We start from the raw sequence: 23,371 nt of genomic DNA on the forward strand, positions 1-23,371 counted from the left end.
GTCACCTAGGATTATAAAGAACAAAATATGAAGGCATACCTGCAACAACATGCAGTTTCACTGATCGTTTCCAAAGCAAAGGTGCCCTACAGCTCATGAACATTAAAAAAAAAAAAAGAAAGAAAAGAAAACCAAAGAAGAATTTTTGTGTCTGTGTAACCACAGTAGCGTTCACTTTCGCTGCCCGAGTACCTGCCTAGCTGACAGCCGAGCCCCCGCGGCTGCTCCTCGCAGAGGAGACATGGCAGCGGTGCCGCCCGGGGATGCACAGCCACACGGCTGCGGAGCGCACAGCGGTAGGGAATAATAAAACCCCCTGCCGGCCCCCGCTGGGGTGTCTGTGCTCGCACCTGTGCCCGGCCCGCCCCGCCCGAGCGGCCGCGCCCCGCGGAGGGGCTGCCCCGGCGGCGGGGGCGCCGCGGCCGGGCCGGCCTGGCTCAGGAAGTGCCGGCAGGGGAGCGGCGGGGGCGGCCGCCGGGGGCCGGGCCGGGCTGGGCTGTCAGCGCGGCGAGGGGCAGCGGCGGCAGCGGGGGGAGCGGAGCGGAGCAGGTCGGAACAATAGCGGGCGGAGGGGAGGGGGCCGGCGGCGGCGGGGCTCGGCACCCGCACCCCGCCCCGGCCGCGCCGCCCAGCGCAGCCCAGCGCAGCCCGGGGGCAGCGCAGCCCAGCCCCGGGGCAGCCGCCCCGCAGGCACCGCGGAAGGGATGATCCGGGCGGCGCTCGGCTGGGCTCGCTGCTGAACGCGCCTCCATCCCTCCCTCCCTCCCTCCTCTTCTCCCTCCCTCTTTTTCTCTCTCTCTCTCGGCTCTCCTCCTCCCTAACTCACTGGATATTACCAGCCGCCGGGCTCGCTGCCGCCTCTCCCCCAGCCATGAATCCCGCCGAAGGGGCGGCGGAGGAAGGCGCTGTCCCTGACTCCGAGGTGGATGCTTTCTTCCGAACAGGTAGGGGAGCTGCGGGGAAGGGGCCGGAGCAACACCGGGCCCTGCCTCCGCCGCGGGATGCGGGGCTGGCGGCTGCGGCGCGGGCACCGCCGGCAGTGGAGTCGCGAGGAGGGGAGAGGAGGGGATGGAGGGGGGTCCCTGCCTGCCTCTTCGCTTTGTCCTCTTCAGCCCCACGCGCGTCCGTGCCCCGGTCGCCTCTCCCGCCCCCGGGAGGATGCTACCGCGGGGCTGCGCTCCTACCGCCTCGGGAGAGGACCGGCCGGGCCCCCGCCCCAGGCAGGCACAAAAGCCCCGCGGGGATGCTCGGGGACAGCTGCCGCGTTGTCACCCCCCGCAGGAGGCAGCGCCGGCTGGGCCCCGCCGGGCCCCCGCCCCGGGCGGCGGCACCACCCGGGTACCGGCCGGTGTTTGGGAGCGGAGCTGGCCGCCTGCCCTGCCCACCCCGCGCCAACCGGGTGGAGCGCCGGGAGCTGCCCCTGCCGCCCTCGGGTGGGCAGTGAGGGCAGAGACGCCCCGGGCAGCGCTCGCCTGCAGCCCCGCTGCCGGCCGGGGAGGCTGACCCCGCGGGGAACGGCTCGCGAAGTATCTCAGGGCTGGGTGAGAGTCCTGTGTTTCACTCTCCCGTTTCAGAGGATGCTGAAGTGTAGCCAAGCGTAGCCGGGCTACGGCAGAGCGTGGTGTTGCTAATGAAGCGGTGGTTAATTAAATTGTATGGGCAATAGCTACATGCTGGGGTCCCCACTGCATCACCCGTTTGTGGGGTGGTATTTGTGTGGGAGCCACCAGCACAGTATCAGCATCTCAAGTGAAGCAACTTGTGGTTTGCATGACACACCCCCCTTCTCTCCCTCCCCTCCATCAAAATCTTGATGAAGTATTATAATCTTCTTGGTAGATTTTTAATTAAAAATTGTAAAGGATTAAATGCTTCTTTCACAAGGGCATTGACCCTTGTGGGCTAGGACTGACACTTATTGCCACAGCTGTTTGTCAAGATTCTGCTTTTCAGCTGTTTTCCTCCCTCTACCTGCTCATTAGCTACACATAGTGCTTTGAGCTCCGCTTACCAAAAAGCGATTATGTAATCACCAAAACTTTAAAGAAGTAAAATCCTGAAGGCCTGCAGCAGCTCTCTGCTATGGTAGACTGCACCCCATTTATGTGAAAACCCTTTGATCTAGAAGATAAGTATAATAAGGTCTGGCTGTGTGTATCTTGTGATCCACAAGTCATTAAGCCATAGGATATTTGCTTGTTGATAGCCTACCTGGTTACAAGCTAATTTCCTAAGTCTCAACAATGACAGATTTGTTAGGGGGAAAAATGAGAAAAATAATGCACCAATTTTCCTTTAAAAAAAAACCCTGTTAATTAAGGTTCCCCTCCACCTTTTTCCTCTCTCCCCTTCTTCACCTCAGGCTGAATCATTTTTCTGCAACACTGCCCTCTCAACATAAGCACGTTAGCAGAATTGAATTTGGAAAGAGTCAAACCTATCTAGCTTATATGAAAAAGGTATTCCTAAATGAGGGGGAAAAACACAGGGAGACATGTGGCTAGACATTTCTGCCAGCCTGCCTCCTTCACCTGAAATTTCACCTGTAGATCCACGAATACACTTGTCACCTGCATTATACGTTTAACATGGAGATTTCAGAGATTCTTCTAATACTTCTGCTTGAGGAAACAAAATCGCAGGAGCCTGGGCTTGGAAGGGGGGCCTAGGCCACGTCCTTGCAGTGAAGCATGTATGTGTAGGCTATCTCTGATGCTTGTCTCCTTTACGTTAAGGTTCATCAAAGAAGATGGCAAAATTCAGGTTTCTGCACCATTATGTAGCATCTTGTGTCCAAAAAGATGATATGAAAAAAGCGCCAAAGTTATTAGTAATTAATTTTGATTGTCATCGGTTAGAATGGCTGGGCAACATCGCTGAGAAATGGGGAAAGCACGAGAGCAGACACGACTTGTGTGAAATGAGACTGTTGGTTCTCTGCATTGTTTGGGCCCCCTTCTCTTCTGGGGTTTGTGTGCTGCTGTTGTGCCTGTCTGAAATTGGGTTAATGGATGGCTGAGAGAACAGCTCATGTGGGGCTTGGGAGAACAGTTGTAGCCAGGACACAACTGACTCTCCCGCACCTCTCAGGCTGGCAATAACAACCCTGCCTGAGTAGGGACTGTGAGACAGGGTCTGATCTGTTAGACCTGCAGAGACCTGCATTGACTTAGCATCCCTTCCCCCTTGGTATTATCTTTTTTTTTAATTCTTTGTCCTGACTTATATTCTGGTTTTGTAAAGCATAACCATTGTCTTACATGCCCTTATACATTCACATCAAATAAAAAATTGAATTTGCGTGGTTTAAAGATTAGCTGCTCTAAAAGCACATGCATATACTAAACAGCCTAAACTCTTCCCAAATTCACAGCTACCACATGGAAAAGCATGAACTCATTATTCTCCATGAAAAAAACAAGGGTCCGAGTAACTAATATCTCTCTCAGAGGCTTTTAGCAAGCGGCTGGGCTTTGCACTGAGCCGGGAGGATCGATAGGCTGCTCCCTGGTACCGGCAGAGGAGGCTGATGCTGGGAGTGGCGCCGCTCACAGAACAGCTCCCCCAGCAGCACCCAAACACTCGTGGTACCAGTCCCTTATCAGCGGCGACAATTGAGATAGCAGCTTTCTGAGCTGTACCTGGAAAGCCAAATTAAAAAAGTTAACATCAGGTAATAAAGGAAGGTCTGTCCTGGTGCTTCACACTGATGAGAACTAGGAATGACTTTAGAAAAAGGGTGGATTTAACACCTGTGTGGTTGATGCTGGCAGTCAGTTAAACCTCCCTGGAGACAGGCAGGACAGGGACTATTCTAATTTTCACCATCAGATATATGCGGAAGGAATTCAGGAATTCTCCTTTAGACAATCAATTCCATGTAATTGGGATAAAAATTAACAGGCAGAGGGATTTGAAGGGCAGAAATTACTCTAGCAGTCTCCAGCTCTGATTTCTAGGATAACACTGGCTGCTGAATTGCAGCAGTAATTTCTGTGTGATGTCTGTTGCTTCTGTTTGAGCTTATGTTTCAGTAAGAAACCAAATCTATGCCTAGGTATTCCTTATTAAGTTTCTTATGTCTATTTTGGTGACAGATAAAATATGAGCAAGTTCTCTGGAATTCTCAGTAGTCTATATTTAATGTGTACTGAGACTTCTATACTGCATGGAACAGAATACAAATACTTATTGTTTCAAACATAAAGTAAGTCACTTTGTAAAGTGCACAAATGATAGATATCCCTCGGAAACAGACACAGAGGGAAAGTTTTCACTTCCTGCCTAAGCTGCAGTAATTTATGCAATGTGTTTTGGAAACAGAGGTGAAACACATAAGGAAACCCTTTTCCAAAAGTTTAAATATTTACAGAGGTCAGAGACAGAACAATTTAGCAAACTACCAATTACTAACAAGAGTAATCATCAATATTTCTTAGCCACTATCAGGTACAGTTTTATTTTCTAATTTATTTTTCTGGCACTTAAGTATAGCATTGATTGTGTCTGATATGAAGATGCCAGCTTTGTCATTGATACTTCCCATGTGTAAGTCAAAAATTGATGTTGTTCCATCTCCTTTGAATGCGATGAATTATTCTGTTTGCTTTCTGCTTTTCATCTGGTTATACTTCTAGCATTGTTCATTTGTGCATGAGTGACTGGCAGTTCTGCTATTAAATAACTTTAAAATAATTGGCAGTGGCCAGGGTGTTTGATCAATAGATGTGCTTGAGATGATGTCTGCAGAGAAGTGCTCCTCGAGGTTGATGGACTCGAGTGTCTCCTCGTAGAGCAGGTAAATTGATTCAATCGAGTTGTCACTGGGGGTGAGGTGTTCGTGTGATCCCTGCCTTCCTCACCTCGAGACTTTTTAATTCATAAGGCCTGGTCTGGCAACGTGTGCTGATAAAGGAGGCTCTGTTGCAGAAAACACTGTCAGGTCTTTCCTACCACTTGGAAAGCCCTTGTGTTCTTTGAGGTGATGCTGTTAATTAAAAGCTGTACCACTCTCTGGAGGCTTTGACCTCTGACCCTGTCAGGAATGTGAGTTTTGTTGTTTTCTTTCTTTATTGTCTAATGCAGGTGTTTTTTGTTTTGTTGTGTGATTGACATGGGGGAGGAGGACAGTTATCTCACTACATGTGGGGCCCCAGAAGCCTCTTGTCACTGGATACCCCAGTGCACATGGAAGGCTGTGTGGCTCTGCCCTGCTGTTGTCCCATCTCCTCCACCTCAGGACTCTGAGGCAGCTCTGTTAGTCTGGAAATTCACGTATAGACATGGCAAAGGACATAAAGGTGAATCAAGAGGTCTTGGTGAGATGGCTGTCCTCTTCCCCCTCTCACCATGCAGATGCTGCTCAGAAATGGGGCAGAACCTGCTCGTTTGTGGGGTCTTGGGACAAAAAATGGATCTCTTTTTGTCTGATGCTGAAAGGGCACAATTTAAATGAGTGATTTATATTCAGATAATAATTTCTTTCCTATACTACTTCCTTCTTCCTCACTCAGAAGTACATACAGGGCATCAGGGATGACATCTGATAGTTATTTACAATGTGTTTGTTCAGGATGAGATTGCATTGTGTTATAGGCCAGTAGAAAGATACTTACTGTGTTTGATATTAATTCAATTAGTACTGAACAGAATTACTTCCAGAGGAAGGGGCCTTTCACACCCAGCTTCTGTTCAGAGTTCACGTGTACGGAAGTTCACAATCCCTGATTTCCAGGACAGGGCACAATAGGAAACATAAGCCCACAGCACAGACATTAGTGAAGTGCACAGGCACACAAAGCTCGATGTGGCACCTACAGAAGCTGTTGGTGGGGTCTGTTGCCTGCGCTGTGTTTTGGGGTTGAAATTCTGAAAGAAGAAAATTGTATTCTTGAAGTCATCAAAAAGGAACAAGCTTCCTAGTGTTTTTGGAGACTATTTTGCCTGTGGCCTTAGATGGCCATGTGTGTCTTGGGATGATGAGTGGCATGGATAGAAATGACCATCCAACCTGGCCAGGTAGATACAACTGTTGCTGTTTCCTACCACCTGCCTCCCATACTGTACTTTTTATCAAGTCCCATAATAATAACCTACCATGAGGAAACATGAGGTTTTAAAAATGGGTTTGGTGGGTTTTCCTTGGTGTAATTTCCAAGCACACCCCCATGTTAAGAGCCTGTAGAGGAGTCCTCTGGCTGGACAGGTGCTCTGGGCCTCTTGAAGGCTGGGAATGAAGCATTCTCTTGTTTCAGCTGCCGTGACCTTGTGGTCTTTGGGAAGGTCGATTATGGATGTCGAGCAGCTTTATTGCTCCATGGTGACATGTACCATACAGTACCCAGTGGTATTTTAAGTACTTCATAGTTACATCAAAGAAAATACTTATGGAGTATTAGGCCTTATAAACCCATAGTACTGTGTCTTTTATGGCTGGAACTTAAAGTCATGAAACGACTTAGAGGTATTTGTGCTTTTGTTTGATTTGGACTGGTGTCCTGCTTTTAATATTTCTTTGGATAAACAACTCCCGTTTTACAGCCTTGCATGGCTCACACGCCCTGGGTTTAACTGAAGGGACTTTGCCACTTGGGGAATTTTGCCTAGAGAATCTGGCAGGAATAACAGTGAATATTACAATATACGTTTTGCAAAAGAAAGCTGGATACGAAAAGTCAAGTATGATCATCTGAATGGAGAACCTTAAAGTGTAAAGGGCTGTAAAAGAAAGAAGTCATAATATTTTAAATTATTTCTTTCCCACTCAGTTCTGGGATGGACTGTGTTACTGTTGTACAGATCCAGAGAACTTCAGAGGAATTGTTTGGGAGTTTTCACAGATATAACGGAAAACAGAACTTGGCCCAGACACTGCAGTGGCAATCATAAATCTAGGTTTAAGTCAGTCACCTGTGTGATATGTGGACTGCAGTGTGTTGAAATGGGATTTAGAGCATTTTGTGCTAAGAATAGAGTAACATTTCAGCAAAATATGTAAGTATTCATGTTATATTTCAGATTTGGTCCAGAATGAGCACTGTGTTTGAATCCAGGGCAAACACTTTCCTCTGTTGTTAGTCATTGTGAAAGTTGGTAACCTATGTGATTACTGTGGATTCATGTTAGTTTCAGTTGTTTTTCATTTATTTTATTTTTAACTATTCAGTGAAGGTTAAAAGGGGTATATTGAAACAATGTATGTTCAGTGCTGGAGACTGTAATATTATTTAAAACGTTTGTTGAAGTTTTAATAATTTCTGTTTCCTAATCAAGGGATTAGAAGATAATTCTGTTTCTACTTTTAAATATAAACATAAATATTCATTTTGTTTGCTCATTTTCATTAACTAGTGCCTTGAATAAATTGTGGTTTATTGGGGTGCTTTGTGTCTTATCAACGTGTGGCTTTGTTACTAAAATCTAGGAGTGTTTTCTGTTTCTTTCAAATTATACAAGCTGAGAACATGCAGGTACATAGGTCTAATTTGTTGCACTTCCACTTCAAGGCAACAAATTACCTTTAAAACTAAAAATGGAATTCCTTTTTTAGTAACCTTAATTATATGAACCAGCATTTCAGTTTCACTGATGGAACAAAACTACCATAATTAGGCAGCCTGTAGTTTTTAGTGTAAGGTCACATCATGCTTTGCTGAGAATAATAAGAGGAAATGATCTTCAATTTAACATCTCAGTGACTGGCAGACCAGCTGCTCTAGTCATTTCTTTTAGTGAAGTGGCCTTGGGAAAAAGGGTGAATGTGTGTTGTTTGTAAGAGAAATTAAATTAACCTTGTTGCATAATTGGTACCCACATAGACATGGTGGAGTTTTCAGGTTTTTAAAATACATTTTGGGGATGGGGTTGGGGGGGAAAGTGGTGAAGGGGAAGGTGTGATATGTGGAATAAGCTTGCTGAAGTGGCAGAAGACATGCCTTACCTTAAAATAATAATAAACAACATTACAAGGAAAGATTTGACACCAAGATGTTGCTGTCTTCTGGGGATTGTGACCATTTCTTTACCAGGTGAGTGCTTGGTGAAGCAGTAAAGGCAGTAGGTCAGGCATGCTCAGGTGCAACTGGGATAGAGAGGGTGGTTTAATACCTGAAATCAGAATATATAGATATATATCTCAAAAAGAGCTTTGTATAGATTCACCCGGTAATATCGGCGCTGCTGGCACGGTTCCTGACTCCTGGAGCGTACTCGGGCGCTCCCGCTGTTTTAATGGCAACTGGCAGCCTACTTTGGGAGCAGCATCGTCAGCTGGAGACAATAGTGTCTGATTCTTGTTTGTCAGCCGGGACAATGGCCCTGCTGATGGGCTGCGGCGGAGGGGAGCGGGCTGCCTTTGTATGGCAGTGCCGGCATGGCAGATGGCTAATTGGACATGATAAACCACGGGGGCAATGGGGGAGAAAAAGGAGATCTGCGGGGATTGTCGGCTTGTATCTCCCACACTAGGGAAGAAATGTATTTTAAAGATGTTATCAACTTTAGCGCTTTGCCATGCCATGAATATATCGTTCAGTAACAAGGAGGAGGACACCTATCTAAAGTCTTGCCTTAGCTGAGGTGAAATTCACTTTATTATCTGGGAGGAAATCCCATTACTCTATGGCAAGGTAGGCAAACATGTGGCCCCCAGAGACGCTGGCGTGGCACTTAGGAAAATTAGCAGTGCATATTTTTCACCAGTCTTGTAAGTGAATGTCAAACTGTTGTGCCAAACAGCATCCAAGCTGAAAACAAAAGAGCTTTGCCAGCTGTGTTCTTTAGGAGTGGAAAGTTATGATCTACCATAGCCTGTCTTGATATGAAGAGATGTCATTCAGTGTTGGAGCACTGAAAAGTTAAGCTCATTAATAAAGATGGAATTTCTTTATTTAAATGTATTTTATTAGTCTTAATAGAGTATACACTATGAAGCCAAAACCCAAGACCTTTGCACAAACAAACCTTTGCTTATTTAAAACAGCTTAGTGAAAAATGGAATTGAAGCCCCAAGGTTAGGTCCACAAAAATGATCAGAGAGGTTGGAAATGAATTCTGTGAGGAAAGGCTGAGAGAGCTGGGGTTCTTCAGCCTGGAGAAGAGAAGGCTCCAGGGATACTTTCTCATGGTCTTTCAATATTTAAAGTGGGCTTATAAAAAAATGAGTAGGGCCTGTTGTGATAAGACAAGAGGTGATGATTTATACTGAAAGAGAGTAGATTCAGACTAGAGATAAGGAAGAAATGTTTTAGGATTAGGGTGGTGAAAACACAAGCACAGATGGCTCAAAAAGGTGACAGATGCCTCCACCTCTGTAAACATTCAAGACCAGGTTGGACAGGGCTCTGAATAACTTGATCTCTTGGAAGATGTCCCTTCTCATGGCAGGGACCTTTAAAGGTCCCTTCTGATCCAAACTATTCTATGATTCTAAAGTATCCTAGATAGTTTTGCTATGAGATATGTAGGCTTAGCTGATGGCTTTAGTGGCTCCAAGCTGTGGGCTGTGAGTCCAAGGCTGTGCCCACAGCCTGGTAGCAGAAATCAGAAGTTCATCCCACTGGATGCATTTTAATTCCTTGTTTGCTCCCTGCCACCCCTGTTAAACAGTAGGAGAAAGCACACCACAGCTTGGGGAGTAACTCCACAGAGGAGGTATGAGGAGTAAGGCTAAAGGGGGGTGTGTGTCCTGTGACTGGTGTTTGTTGCAGTGAGCTGCAGTCATCGCTGGCTTTAACTCCCTGCTTTGTAAAACGGTATCAAGTGCCTAGAATACTTTGCTATTTTAATGTCTCTCATAATAATAATGTTATGGCATATAACAGATACATTTAAATTGTAGTAAAAATAAATCTGCAAGAGGTTAAAAATAATAGCTAGCAAGAAATAGGCAGTTCTCTGTGGAAGCAGATTTACTTTCTGTGGAAATATCTGGACTGTGTTTCTCTTCCACTGTTTACTACTGTCTTTTCCCACGGCACGAGTATAGTGGAAACTCCAGACGAAAACTTTCAACGAGTTGCCTTTGGTTTCACAGGCCTTTCATGTGCTGTACCTGTCAGTCTGAGTAGCTTTTGAAGCTATAGGTGCAGGAGACTATTCAAAGTATTCTGAGTGAATGCAAATAAAACTTTGAATTGGGCAGTCTTCTTATAGGGTCTGTGATATTGTCATGTTATGATGGTTCTTTACCAGGGTTTATTATTTGTATTATTGTCAATCACTGATTAGTTCCTTCTGAAGCAGATGCCCTGGAAACACTGAACAAAAATATGGTCCTTACCATTGAGTGCTTATGATAAAAGCTGTCAAGTGGATTGTGAATTTCTTTAACCAGACTCATGTTTTCTTTGCTTTGTTTTTAAACATATCTGAAGGACAAGCCAGAGGAGTTACAGAGTCTAACACTGGGTGTGGAGCAGAGGGAATGGCTGAGAATAAGGTACTAGCAGAAAAACAGGGAAGAAATGAGAAGCCTGTAGGGAAACCATGGAAGAGTGCCACAAAGTTACCTCACAGAGCACTTCAGAACTGGAGGGCACTTGGCTGAGAAAGGGATCAGAGTCTGCATCCTCTTTGGAAGGGAAGCAGGTGATGTCAGTATGGGAAAGGTCAGAAGCCAGAGGAAATCACAGAAATAAGACAATAAGATATTTGATTAGAGTTGTAGTTTTTGGGATAGAAAGCCAAAACTAGGGGTTTTTTTAAGAGAAAAAAAATTGAAAGACTCTCTGGGTACACAGTGAAAGCAGGGAACAGGCAAAACCTGTGCACGTACCATGCTTAGGCTGAGGAAAGCAGCCGTAGGAGGTACTGCAAAGCACAGGAAAAATAACAAGGTTTTCTAGGAGATGTCCCATATCATAGAAGACTGTTATTATCACACTGCAGTCTTTTAATAGTGATGCACCAAATGCCTGTCTTACTTTGATGCTGTGAAGAGGAGGCATTTCCGTATGAAGCAAAGACACAGAGCCAGAATCCTTGGGTGTTCTGCTTCACATTTAATGCATCTTGTTCACAGAAATATGTCATGAAGAGCCAACCTCCTTGGATTTGACTGCCACTGTTCACAGCAATTTAACTTTCCTGCTCTGCTTTTCTGTGCTGAGGCAGAGAGTTCAGGAGTGATGCTAATTGAGTCAGTCTGAAGCATTCAGATAAATTTAGTCTTAAGGAGCAAGTCAGGCCTACCGGGTAAATAGTAATGATCTTGTGAGTTTGGAGGACATAGATCTATGGTGTGTGAATCTCCAGTTAACAGCTTGCTCCTATTCAACTCAGTCCTGCTCAAAAGTTAGCTGGGGTGTTAAATAGGTCAGCTATCTCTTACAGGTGCCTGTTAGTCTGTAATCTGTCTGATGCTTCAGGTTATTTGTCAAATCCCTAATGAGATGGTCTTGAACTATTTGAGGCCAGGAGAAAGTTGTTAACACTGTCTCTGGTACTAAAACTGAGCAGAGGGGAAACCCTGTTGGTTGGATGAGTTTAGACCTATTGAAACTGATCCATGTGGTAATGGGAGTCTGTAAAAATGACACTTCCCAACATGTAAGCCTGTATAATGGGAAAAAAATTTTTTTTTTTTTTTTTAAAGCTGATTGACTTCCTCACTGAGCTGTGCAGTAAGGTGTAACTAGCAGCTCAGGCCTGGCTGCTGTGATAGGGACTAATTCCAGTATTTTTCCAGCTTCAACTCCATCATATTTCAGCCTGGAAGCTTTATGATACTCATTTGCAATAGCCCAAAACCAATGACTGGTAGGTTCTTCTTTGTGTAGTCAAAGGACAAGTTTCTGTAGCATCCACCTCCAAAATCAGGAAGTGCTCAAGATGTGCACAATGAACAATAATTTCTTTGCTTGGCTCAGCTATCCTCAGCTCCCCTTGGCGTGCAGTAGTAATGGAGATAACAGGAATTAGAAGTAATGCACAGAATTAGTGCAGCATTTCAGAACATTTTAAGTGTCACAGCCTTTGTGTAGAATCGGGAGATCTCATCTATAAAAAGGGATAATCAGGCACAAAGCTGTAGTAGGTGGTTTTCTTGAGTTTGTATGGACTTTGTGTTCTTGAAAAACCCATGTCCTGGGGGTGGAGCAAATCCTGACGAAGCTGCATGGCTTTACCTTCTGTTGGTAGGGCACAGGCCAGGAAAAGCACACCAATCCTTTTCTACTGTAGGATTGTCAAAAGTCATGGCTGAAGTGACAAGTGAAATGAGAGAGATGTGCAAACACTTGGCTCTTCTTAAACCACTTGATATGGGTGCCTATATATGGATGCAGGTGACCTACTTCAGACAGATTGTACATCTTGGCCTTAGTCCTGGAAATGAGATTGACATACCTTGCCTATGTCCACACCAAGAAGTCAAATGGTCTTAAGATTTTTATTACACTGACCATATTTTTAAATATATGTAGGTCAGAACTACAGCTGGTATAAAAAATGGCCTGATGCCAGTGACAGCAGAGGAGCTACAGTAGTTTACACAGGCAGAAATTTTGGCCTGTGTTCAGCTGTCAGACTCGTGTGGGGATGGGGCCAAAGAAGACTAGTAGCAGATTAAGGATATTTCCAATTTAATGTGTTAAGACATCCAGATGATTTTGCTCATCACCGTGGTACCCAAATGCTGACAAAATGAGGCACTTGGGCTCTGGGTCCGTTCTGCTCACTATTTGGTAAGGTCCCCTGTGCCCTTTTTGTAATGAGCATGCTGCTGTGAAAGTTAAATCTATTAAATGCTAAATGTAAGAGAGATTTAATGACATGCTATTAAAAAGTTCCACCTACCTAAGAATGCTTTGCTTTCCAGCCCAGGTTTGCTAATATATTCCATATTTCTCAGCGATCTCTCCGTGAAGAGGATGCTGTCAGGAGCCATTTACAGCTCTGATCGTGCTTTGTTGTCATTTACAAGTGCCAAATTCCCTGTTGCTGCAGAAACAACCACTGTGCCAGGAAGTTTCTGCTGTGGATGTCTCTCATGGGCATGTTAGTTCCTTGGGGCATGGGAAGGTACCTCCTGACTGGTTCCACTCAGCCGAGTTTAATAGAGCTATAACCATAGTATATGATTTCCTTTTCTTGGTCTCATTTTTCCTCATACTTTTTCCTCTTGGAATATATCTCACAAATGTAAAACCTGTGTGTTGCTATTCCAGACAGGGCCATTTGCTTAACATGGCATTATCCAGGGTAGAATGGCCTTCTGAAGAGCACTGACTGATTGCACACACTACCTAATTAGGTGCTGCTCCAAAGAGTAATTTCCACACTGACAAGAAACAGACAGTCATGTTGCATCTTCCTTTGGGAATATATAGACAAAGGAAAGTTTCCTCTTTGGAAGTTATCTTTAGAGACAGAAGCTGTGGGAGGTGTAGTACAGGCAGTGATCACCAGCCTGAGGACTGTAGAGATTCGTGTGGGAGCTCTCTTCCCCCTGCAAATGCCTGCAGCAGGTTGACCTTGGCTGGTGCCCATCAGGCCATTCTCAGTAGGCAAGGGAGGAGAAAACAAGATGGGAAAAAACCTTTAGGGATCAAGGTAAAGGCAGATTAATAAAGAAAAAGCAAAGGTTGCATGTGGAAGGAAAGGAAAACCAAATATTTTCATCTCTACTTCCCATCAGCAGGCAATGTACAGCCACTTCCTGGGAAGCAGGGCTTCAGTGCGCATAGCGGTTGCTTCAAAAGACAGGCATCATAAATAACAAATGACCCTCCTTCTTCCTCCTTTCTCTTACTGTTTATTGCTGAGCAGACATCATATGGTATGGAATACTCCTTTGGTTCATTTGGGTCAGCTGTCCTGGCTAAGTCCCTTCTCAAGATCTTGCCCACCCCCAGCCTACTGGAGAGAGAGGGAATGTTGGAGAGACAGTGCTGGTGTTGTGAGCACTGCTCAGCAGTAGCCCAAACACTGGTGTGTTATCAACACCTTTCTAGTTACCAGTACAAAGCACAGCACTGTGAGGGCTGCTGTGAGCCAGTGTGTGCCCTGGTGGCCAAGAAGGCCAGTGGTGTCCTGGCTTGTGTCAGCAATAGTGTGTCCAGCAGGACCAGGGCAGTGACCGTCCCCCTGTGCTCGGCACTCTTGAGGCACCTCAAATCCTGTGTTCAGTTTTGGGCCCCTCACAACCAGAAAGACTTTGAGGTGCTGGAGCATGTCCAGAGAAGGGCAGCAGAGCTGGGGAAGGGTCTGGAGCGCAAGTCTGATGAGAAGCAGTTGAGAGAGCTGGGGATGTTTAGCCTGGAGAAAAGGAGCCTTTGCTCTCTGCAATGACCTGACAGGAGGTTGTAGCAAGGTGGGGGCTGGTGTCTTCTCCCAGGATGAGAGTAAATGGCCTCTCAAGTTGTAGCAGGAGAACTTTAGATTAGATATTAGGAAAAATTTTTTCACTGAAAGGGTTGGAACAGGCTGCCCAGGGAAGTGGTGGAGTCACCATCCCTGGCGGGATTTAAAAGATGTGTGGCTTTGACACTTGAGGACATGATTTTGTGGTGAACATGTTGGTGGTGCTAGGTTGATGGTTGAAATTTATGATCTTAGAGATCTTTTCCAAACTTCACAATTCTATGATTTTATGGGGAAAGTTACTGCCCCTCCACTGCTCCTTAGTCCAGACCATAGCCCTTACTTCTTACTGGCTGCAGGTCCCCAGCAAAGTCTTTGTTTGGCTCATGTATACCTGGAAGATTTAAGAAGTAGAAAACCCATTCCCTGGCTCTGTTTTCTAGATGTCCCTAATCCAAATGGGCCTCCAACTTTTACTGAATGAGAGAGTGCTATAGGGGGAGTCTGATGTTCTTTTCCTCTTGTCCTGCTCCTCGGATGCACCATGACCTCAGTTTGTACACAAAATAGTTTTAACGTCAAGTGGTCAAGTCAGAAACTTTTTACAGATTAAACTAAAAATCTTGAAATTAATAGGAGAGCGTGGAGGGCACACTAAGGATGCCTAACTGGCAGGTGTGCAAAGAGCACAGGCAAACAAAGCAGGACTATGAGCTCTTTTTTTTTTTTTTTTTTAATCTGACATGCAGTTACGTTAACAGCTGCAGCTAATGACTTCTGAAGGGATCTCCTCTCCTGGCTTCCTTTTTGCACTTCCAGTCTATGTATGTATTTTCCCTGAGAGCTGTTCCAGGAACTGCATTGAAACCTCTCTAGTTATTACTTTTCCTACTGGTGTGCAAACACCCTGCAAACGGTGGCTCAGGCAGGAGCCTGAAGCAGTTCAGTTTCAGAGGAAACCAACTGTAGCAATCTATTTTTAAAAGGTTATTTTGATGAATTGGATTTTATGACCTGATTTGAACTGCTGTTGAGCACCCATGTGTTATGCTGCTGCAACCTGGACCCACAGGAGTGTCACTGTGTGCTGTTTTACCATTGGAATCCTGTTTGCTTCTGTATCAGACAGTAATAAATTATTCTCTCCAGTCCCAATCCTGCTTGTCCTGTGTGTCGATAGTGGAAAACTGCAGATCTTTGGCTGAGGAAAGTAAAACTACACTTGTTACATTGCAGTTTCTTGGCTGTCCTGTTTCCCTTCAAGGAGTGGGAGTCTGGAGTTGGGGCTGTCACCTTTTGTGAAACACTTTTACATTTCTTTTGATTATCTTAAAAATTATTTAAAAATCCTCCGTGACCAAAGAGTTTATGCAAGAGTTTACATAACATTCATCCTTAACTTTGCTATAGAGTTACAGATATAGGTACTGTATTAAGATGTTAAAACACCAAACATGCAAACCTCTCAACTGCAGAAAAAAAAACTTGAACAACCTTGATCCGGAAAACCACAGGCAGTTGCAGCATCAGTCCCTGATGCCTCGTCTGGACAGATCTTTGCACAGCTCCTCTTACCGTCAGTGGCACGGGAGCTTTACAGTGGGATTTTGGTGGGCAACAGCCTGGGCTTGTACTTCCTTGTAGGAGGCATTCAGCATGTAGGAGTGAATATAAACCTTGTATTCAGTGTCTTGAAACTGTCTCAATATTTCTATTGTGTAATTCTACACAGAGTTTTAATTGTGCTGAAGTAACTTGACTTTATTCTCAATCCAGAAACAAATGGGAAAACTGTAATGGATGGTTTTGAATTAGGTATTGATGCCCAAGAAAGCTGGTATAAGTGACACACTTTTATACATGGATAAGTAATGAATATGTTAATTTGGAAGTTTAGGACTTGTCATGGGGTTTTTTTTCATTCTGAAGTCCTGCTGGGACTCTTCTGACAACTGAGATTTTTAGATAGAAAGCCTGCATGGATGAGTAGGTGCTGATGGCTCTGTTGTTGGCACTCATCCATTTCAGCCCCCAAGAGTCACTTAGACATTAAAAAGGCACTTTTTTTAAGTTAAGACTTGAGGCTCATGGTTTTGAAGCTGTTGGTGCAACTAAGGCGTTCCCCAAGCAATTTCTATAGAGAAAGGCTGCATTTCTATACCCTGGCCAGATTACTCTTGATATAATTATGTTCTCTTGCTTTTCTACATTTCTGCTCTGAGGTTATGCTTTGCAATGCTGGTGTGCATGAGTAGTTGCTGAATTTGACTGTATGAATTGCTGCACTTCAATGTTGAGAGGTAATTTGTATCTGTGATTCTTCCGTAGCGCTTCAGGGTGAAGATCATATTATTCTTAGCCCCTCTACTGTTTTTGCATAACCTCCCTTCCTCTAGTCAAGGTAAAACAAACACTGTCCCTGGCAGCTCTGTGTCGGGAACAGCACATGCAGACACCGTGTCCATGCACCCCGTCCTTCCCGGCTGCTACCGAAGCCGTCCGGGAACACACGGGCTTCCCCTGCGTCACGCCCCAGCCTGCCTGCCTGAAGGAAACCTCCTTGGATCTCCGGCTCTTCCTGCCCAGCTGCGCGTGGCTCCAGCACGTCACAGCTCGCTGTTTCAGGCGGCAAAGTGCGCTGCCGTCTGCAGCACGACAGGAGCTGTAAAATGCTATTCCACAATGATGTTATTGTTATTAAAGAAGTTTATAAATTGTTAAGTACCACGTGTCGGTCAGACAGAACTTTCCTACTTATGCTGCTTGATAAGAGGCTTATGAGCAAACACCTGCTCTATGCAAAGATGGGGGAAGGCAGGCTCTGGGTGTCTCCAGCATCCCAAATCAGTGGGTGCTTTTTGTGGTGCTGACTGGAGTTGAGTTCCCAGCATCTCAGCCCTGGTCTGCTTCTTCATGTGTTGCGTTCATATAGTGTTAAATTAGGGCGCAGCAGCTGAATTACGAGCTCTTTTGACAAAAGCTCTTGAGCTTCTGCATCTGTAACTTTCCCGAGGCTCCTGTCGGTAAAGCCTGACATACTTTATCTGACAGACAGATTGAGACTCCTGACTGTTTACTCTCCTGGTGTCAGTGCATTTAGGTGCAGCCAGAAGTGTTCATCCTGAAGTTGTAGATATCGCCAAGTTATATTTACAAGCAGCAACGTTGCAATAGAAATGCCTCAGAAGTAAGGCATTAAGCAGGCATAAAGCAAGAAAGAGTGTTGCATCCCCATGAGATGAAACAGTTGTGCCTTTTTGGGTGGGAACCATAATTTGTATATGGGAATCCAGGCTTTTAATTTTATGCATTTCACCTTTTCTGATCTCCTTGGGCTGTGTGTCAGACCAGAAGGTTCCTCAATTATTCTTGTTCATCTTAAATATCAGTTATCCCCTTGCTGGGTAAACTGATCCATTGCAGAACAAGGATTTTTTTTTGCCTTGGAGTAATCCTAGGAGAAAAGATTGCTGCTGTGAAAAGCAAAGCCCTTGGTCTTGTTATTCTGTGTTCCTCTTGTCATCATTAAAACTTCTTGTGTTAGACCATGAGCAACCCACATCATCACCGGCTTTCCCTGCTGCTAGAGCCTGCAGTGAGACCATAATCCTGCATTTGCTATCACAGTGTCTTCCCATACAGCGTGATTTTACAAATCCAATATTGTGCTTTCTCTGCAGGAACAACAGTAACAACAAACCAGGCTGCAAACAGCAATGTTAGCAGAAGCAAACATCTGACAGTGCTGGACAAACAGCAAGCTAATTTTCACCTTGGAGTATCAAAGTTGTAGATAAGTTTAGAGGATAATGTAAAATTCTGGAGATGAAGGTCCTACTTCTGCTGTGGCCTACTGGATGGCATTAAGTAGTTAACATTGCTCAGTGCCTCAGTTTCCCTCTGAGAATTGGGTAATTGGCTGTGGATAAAAAGCTCTATAAAATAATAGCACTTAAAGCAGTGCATATAACAGTTATTAACAGAGAGCGCTGTCATCATCTCCGCTGCATAAATGTGAGGAACTGAGGCAGAAAATGGTTTGCCAAGAGCTATTGATGTAGCTGGGGCAAGAGTCCTCATTAGACCCCTGGAGCTGCCTGGCCAGCCTGCAGGCTTCGTGCTGCTTATCACCCTCCTGCCCTGCCCCAGAGTGCCCCAGCGCAGGGTGGATGCACGGAAGTTGGGTGTGTGGAGCAGAGTGAGGCTCATTCCTTTCACTGTTCCTGCTGAGTGAATTGGAAAAGTAATAAAATCGTTTTTATCTAGGAAAAATGCTCTAGAGCCCTCTGTTTTTAACAAGCATTTGCTAATAGTGCAAAGTATATGGGACAGCATTGTCCTAATTAGTTTTCTGTCAAAATTAACGGCCTTTGAGTTCAGTAGGAACAGATTTAGGCCAACATAATGTCATTGAAAAATTCACAGAACTTTTTGCTCTGTGGTTTTGTATGAGTTGAAGCTTCAACATCATGGAACATCCTCTGAGCAGAGCTTTACTCTTCATTTAAAATGTTCTCGCTCTTTAAAAGTCTGCTCCTTAGTGTAATTTGAATCCATCTTATTTTAGGGTATATATTTAGTATCCAGCTGATTTTTTTCCCTCTAAAGTTCTTGGATAGCAAGTCCACTAAGAAATCTCAGCACTGCCAAACCAGTTTAGGACATTTGGAACTTCAATTACCTGCTGAACTCTTAAAAAGTAATTTGGTAATGAAAGCAGTGAATGCATTCTGCAGTGTTTAAAGATTGCTTACAGAGATAAAATGGTTTTGGCTGCGTGTCAGATAAATACTTTTATGATGAAGCATATGTGCAACCAGTTTTTCTCCTTTTTTTGAATGAATCTGAAGAGCCTAATCCTCCAGAATATCCCCAAACAAATCTTGGATTACTAGACCCTCTGTTCTTAACTAAAGAGAAACATTTAGTATTTTGCACCTAAGGAGCATCTTTTATCTCTCGATCTTGATGTATTTTACAAAGCCAAATATGTTCAGTCTAACCAAACTTCTGTGAAACAAGAAAATATCATTTCCTATTTTAGAGCTATGTTAGCCAGCAGGACATGATCTGACTCTCATGTTGGGCTGATAGCAGAGCTTGTTGGCAGATGATATGGGATGGAATGCTTAGGTAAGAAACTTGGGCAACAGATTCTTGGAGTCTTGCTATTTTGACATTGACTTGAATGTGGTCCTGGTCACGAGCCTGATGGCTCTTACAGTTGAACAAAAGAATGTGCAGAACTGTTTGTCTCCCACTCTGAGTTGTGGGTCATATCTGCACGAGTCCCTTGGTGAGTTCTGGCCATGCCCGGGGAGCCAAACAAGGGCTCTGATGTGCATAACAGTGGCCAGCATAGAGGAAGAGAAAGATCTCAACCACCTTGCTACCATACAGATAACACCTGGAGTATTGCTTGTGGGAGAGAAGCTTCTCAGCTCTTCCAGTGTGCTTCCATTTTAAAATTCACTTTTCTGGAGTTGGGTTGGCTGAAATAAATACACACTTAGCTCTAGTTTGAGAGGTGATTGAATTACTGTGGGATGCCTATCTCTGCGTGCGGCTGTGTAGTATTAACAAGTCTATCCTAGTCACCCTAAAATGAAGAATTTAGTTGACAAATGAAGACCATTAGTACCGGAATGGTGGGGTTTCTCTTTTAATTGTGATAATGGAATCTGAAGCTGAGTAGTGTTTCCTGTGAATCATACCCTAAATTTTTACACTCCATAGTTCATCTGTGACACTGAATGCAGCCTCATTTGCCATTTTTTTTCCTGAACAGTGTCTACAGCTGTGGCCAGATGTGCTATTTGGCTTGCAGCTGAGCTGTGTTCGAAGGCTTTGAACCCGAGCCAGGCTCAAAGTGGCTGGGCCCTGTCCCCACTGCTGCAGGGTTGGTATCTGCAGGCGTAGCTGCACGTGCAGTCCTTCTCTAACCCAAATCAGTCAGAGTGATCTGGGTTAAAGAAAACCCTCCATGCTTTTAAATAGTAAGGCAACCTGGATCATTTTGACACAACCGGGTTAGGGAGCGACTGCGTACAGTCACGGTGACAGATTGGAGGGGGCAGTAACAGCTCTGCCGAGCCGAGATGGGAGCTGGACCACAGGCCGAGCCCTGACTGTTGTCCTCGACAACAGTCTTGTTTATAGAAATCATTAAATAGTCTAAGGGCTAAAAGTGCAGCTGATGTTTCCCAGGTTTGGCCTCTGACGAGCAGTTTGCAGCCCGATGCCACCTATTGTAGATGTAGGTTCCTGCTCAAGGGAACATACTGGTAGTGGCTGGTTTTAAACCTACAGGCAATTTAAAGCAACTTCAAGGTTCTGCTAAACTGTGCTGAAAGGAAGCTGCTACCCAGGCAGTATTTTCTGGATAACAGCAGTGTTTTTCAGATGTTTATGCACATGACTGATGTGTGTGTAGTATTGACATGAGAGGTGCTCTGTGGGTTTTCACAGCATTCTAAATGTGCTAATAAGGGGCAGATATAGCAAAGCTTTCTGCAGAAACTGAGTGAAAACATTCGAGATTTTAGTTCAGAGGGGATAGTATGAAAATCTCTGTAACTTTGTCTTGGGCAAGTTTGTAAGTGTATGTGTTTGACACTGGACTTGACAGTGATCTCATTGATTTCTGCTGGGCTCAGACTCAATTACTCTGGTTTAGCATCTTTGCATGTGAGACCAGAGTTAGGCCTGCTGAAAGCATGGATACTTTTTCTTTCCCCTTAGGGAACCCATTGGCATTGGTTATGCAGGTCATGTCCACATGCTGTGACCTGTCTGCACAACAAGCCACCACACTCTGTCACTTGTCATTAGATATTTCCAAGATACCCTCTTGGCTGTATAAGAAGCATCTTTTCACCCTGTCTTCCCTTCCCAGGAGAAACAATCCCCTTGTTCCCATAGCACACACACTGGGTGCTGTGGTCTAGCTCCCAATCAGGGCATTGTGTCCTTGCCATCATGGGACCTCTTTCAGTTTCTGGTGGAGGCAACAATAGGAGAATCCTGTTTTGATGCATAGGCTCGTTCGGGAGAGTTGAGCATCCAAATAAACAAATGGAGGAAGTCCTGCTGCAGGGAGGTGTGTGTGCATGGTGGTGAAGAGAGCTGGCTGGGCCACTGGATGGGGAGCCCCCATGTCATTGACTTCAGTAATCCCATCTGGTGCGTGTTGCAGGTGTGTTGATTGTGACTTGTGACAGCTTCGTGTCCTCTAGCCCTCAAGTTGATGACAACCGGAAAGAAAAGACTTTCCCTTGTTGGGAATTATTTCCAAATGCATTCGCAGGGCAAGGCAGTGTTTCCTCTGGCTGTCTTAGGTGAAGACTTGACCTCTCCTTCTTTCATGTCTCTTGACATTTATTTGTAACAAACAGACCTAGATGTTGCAGTATGTTTTTCTGGGTCCTTGAATGCATTATATGCTTGTCCTTCAAAGAAGAAATACACTATCTTTCATCTCAGCGCATCAGCTTGTTTTTGTTGGTTTTACTTTTGTTGTAATCTTTAAAACCCAGTCGTTTTGTCAATAAGCATTATTCATATGAGAAGAAATAACTTGATTCATACTGGAAGCACAATTCCTCGTGCACACACTCACACAGAGCTGTAGCCTGAGGCAACAGCCACAAGTCCAACCCAAAGGGCCAACTCCACTGCTGTGCAGTCTGGGGAGTTATTTATACCTGAAGGAGTGGGATGCAAAATCCCATTACAGTGCTTAGCTATCAGTGGGGCTGAGCTGTCCCAGAACACAGTGTGGCCTCCGGTGGTTGCACTTGGCAAATTTAAAATTTCTCCTGTGTCATGAGTACATGCTCCCAGTCCAGGCTCTCCTGCTTGCTGTGCTATATAGAGAAACAAGTCTACATGCAGCCTACAGGCTGCCTTCAGCATTTTGGAAACCTCTGTGCATGACGGTTTATCAGCATATCTGGAAACGAGCTTGACTGACACAAACACACAGGAAAAGCTGCATCCCAGATGCTTTTGCTATGATTTCGTTGTGTTTTCTGGGAATTCTTGGCATTCATAGCAGTCTGTCTGGTCTCCTTCAAATCATGTACCTGCCTGGAGGCTAGGACCCTGTGAGCTCATGGCTTGAGCTGGAATTGGCTACCTTCAACCTTAAACACCACTTTTCTGCAACAACTGTCTTTTATTTGTAGAATTTCTGTCCAATTTCATGGTATGCAGGCTGTTTCACTTACCATTTCCCATGCTTTTTCCACACTGTCTCTGCATCCCAGTAGTGCAATGGTCTCCACATAATCTCATCCTGAAAATTTTGATGGTAACAATAAAAATGTCTATGTATATTGATGGTTCCAGGAGAAACCTCTTCAGCTTTTGTTGAAAAAAGAAAACCAGGTAATTTGACATGTTGGACAAAAACCACTAATAACTCAGAAAATTGTTTGAAAACTTGCCAGAAAATTAGAGTAGAAATCGTTAGCTCATGAGTGCTGTATGTTCTCCAACAAAAAGACTACATTTTCTCTGAGAACAAAGGACACCCTCCTTTCATTATTTTGTTGAGTCAAAGCCATATTTCATAGTGAAGAGAAAGTTTTGCTGGAAACTCCTTGTTCACCCCTGCTCCTCCAACTAGTTCATTAAGCATCTCCTAAAAACCCATTCTGTTAATTTCCATGCTTTAATATTTTTGTTTAAGATGTGTTTTGCTAATATATTAACAAACAAACAAGCGAGCCTACGACCTGCACGTGCCAGAGTTAATGGAGCTGTCAGCTCTGTTAGTGCCACAGTGATTGATGGGTGCTCTGATGGAGTGGCCTCTTCCCTCTCTTTCTGTCTTGTCTGCATGTTAATGTCTCCACTCACTGAATAATGATGCACTTTAACACAGATTTGTCTTATTTTTGTTTCTGAGTGCTGGCAGGGCTGAAGTTATGTCTGTGTTTCTCCAGAGCTGGAATAATTCAGCTGGAGGAATTTTACCTGGAGTTGAGCACACCCTCGCATTATGGGAGCACCAACCAGTAAAACCAGTTACCATGTAGTATTTCAGTGAATCTGCAGATTTGTAACT

At 44.7% G+C, this 23,371-nt stretch overlaps 1 protein-coding gene across 2 annotated transcripts in view; it reads left to right on the forward strand.

Moving 5' to 3' along the window:
- The first annotated feature begins 232 nt into the window (after window positions 1-232).
- Window positions 233-23,371, forward strand: part of KALRN (kalirin RhoGEF kinase) — a 506,307-nt gene continuing 483,168 nt past the window's right edge. For both annotated transcript variants that reach the window (XM_032693924.1, XM_032693926.1), the window contains exons 1-2: window positions 233-296; window positions 840-944. In XM_032693924.1, coding sequence (XP_032549815.1) covers window positions 242-296; window positions 840-944 — 160 coding nt within the window. In that variant the 5' untranslated portion in view covers window positions 233-241. The remainder of the gene's footprint in view (window positions 297-839; window positions 945-23,371) is intronic.

The sequence above is a fragment of the Chiroxiphia lanceolata genome, chromosome 7, assembly GCF_009829145.1.
Source record: "Chiroxiphia lanceolata isolate bChiLan1 chromosome 7, bChiLan1.pri, whole genome shotgun sequence".
Classification (NCBI taxonomy): Eukaryota; Metazoa; Chordata; class Aves; order Passeriformes; family Pipridae; genus Chiroxiphia; species Chiroxiphia lanceolata.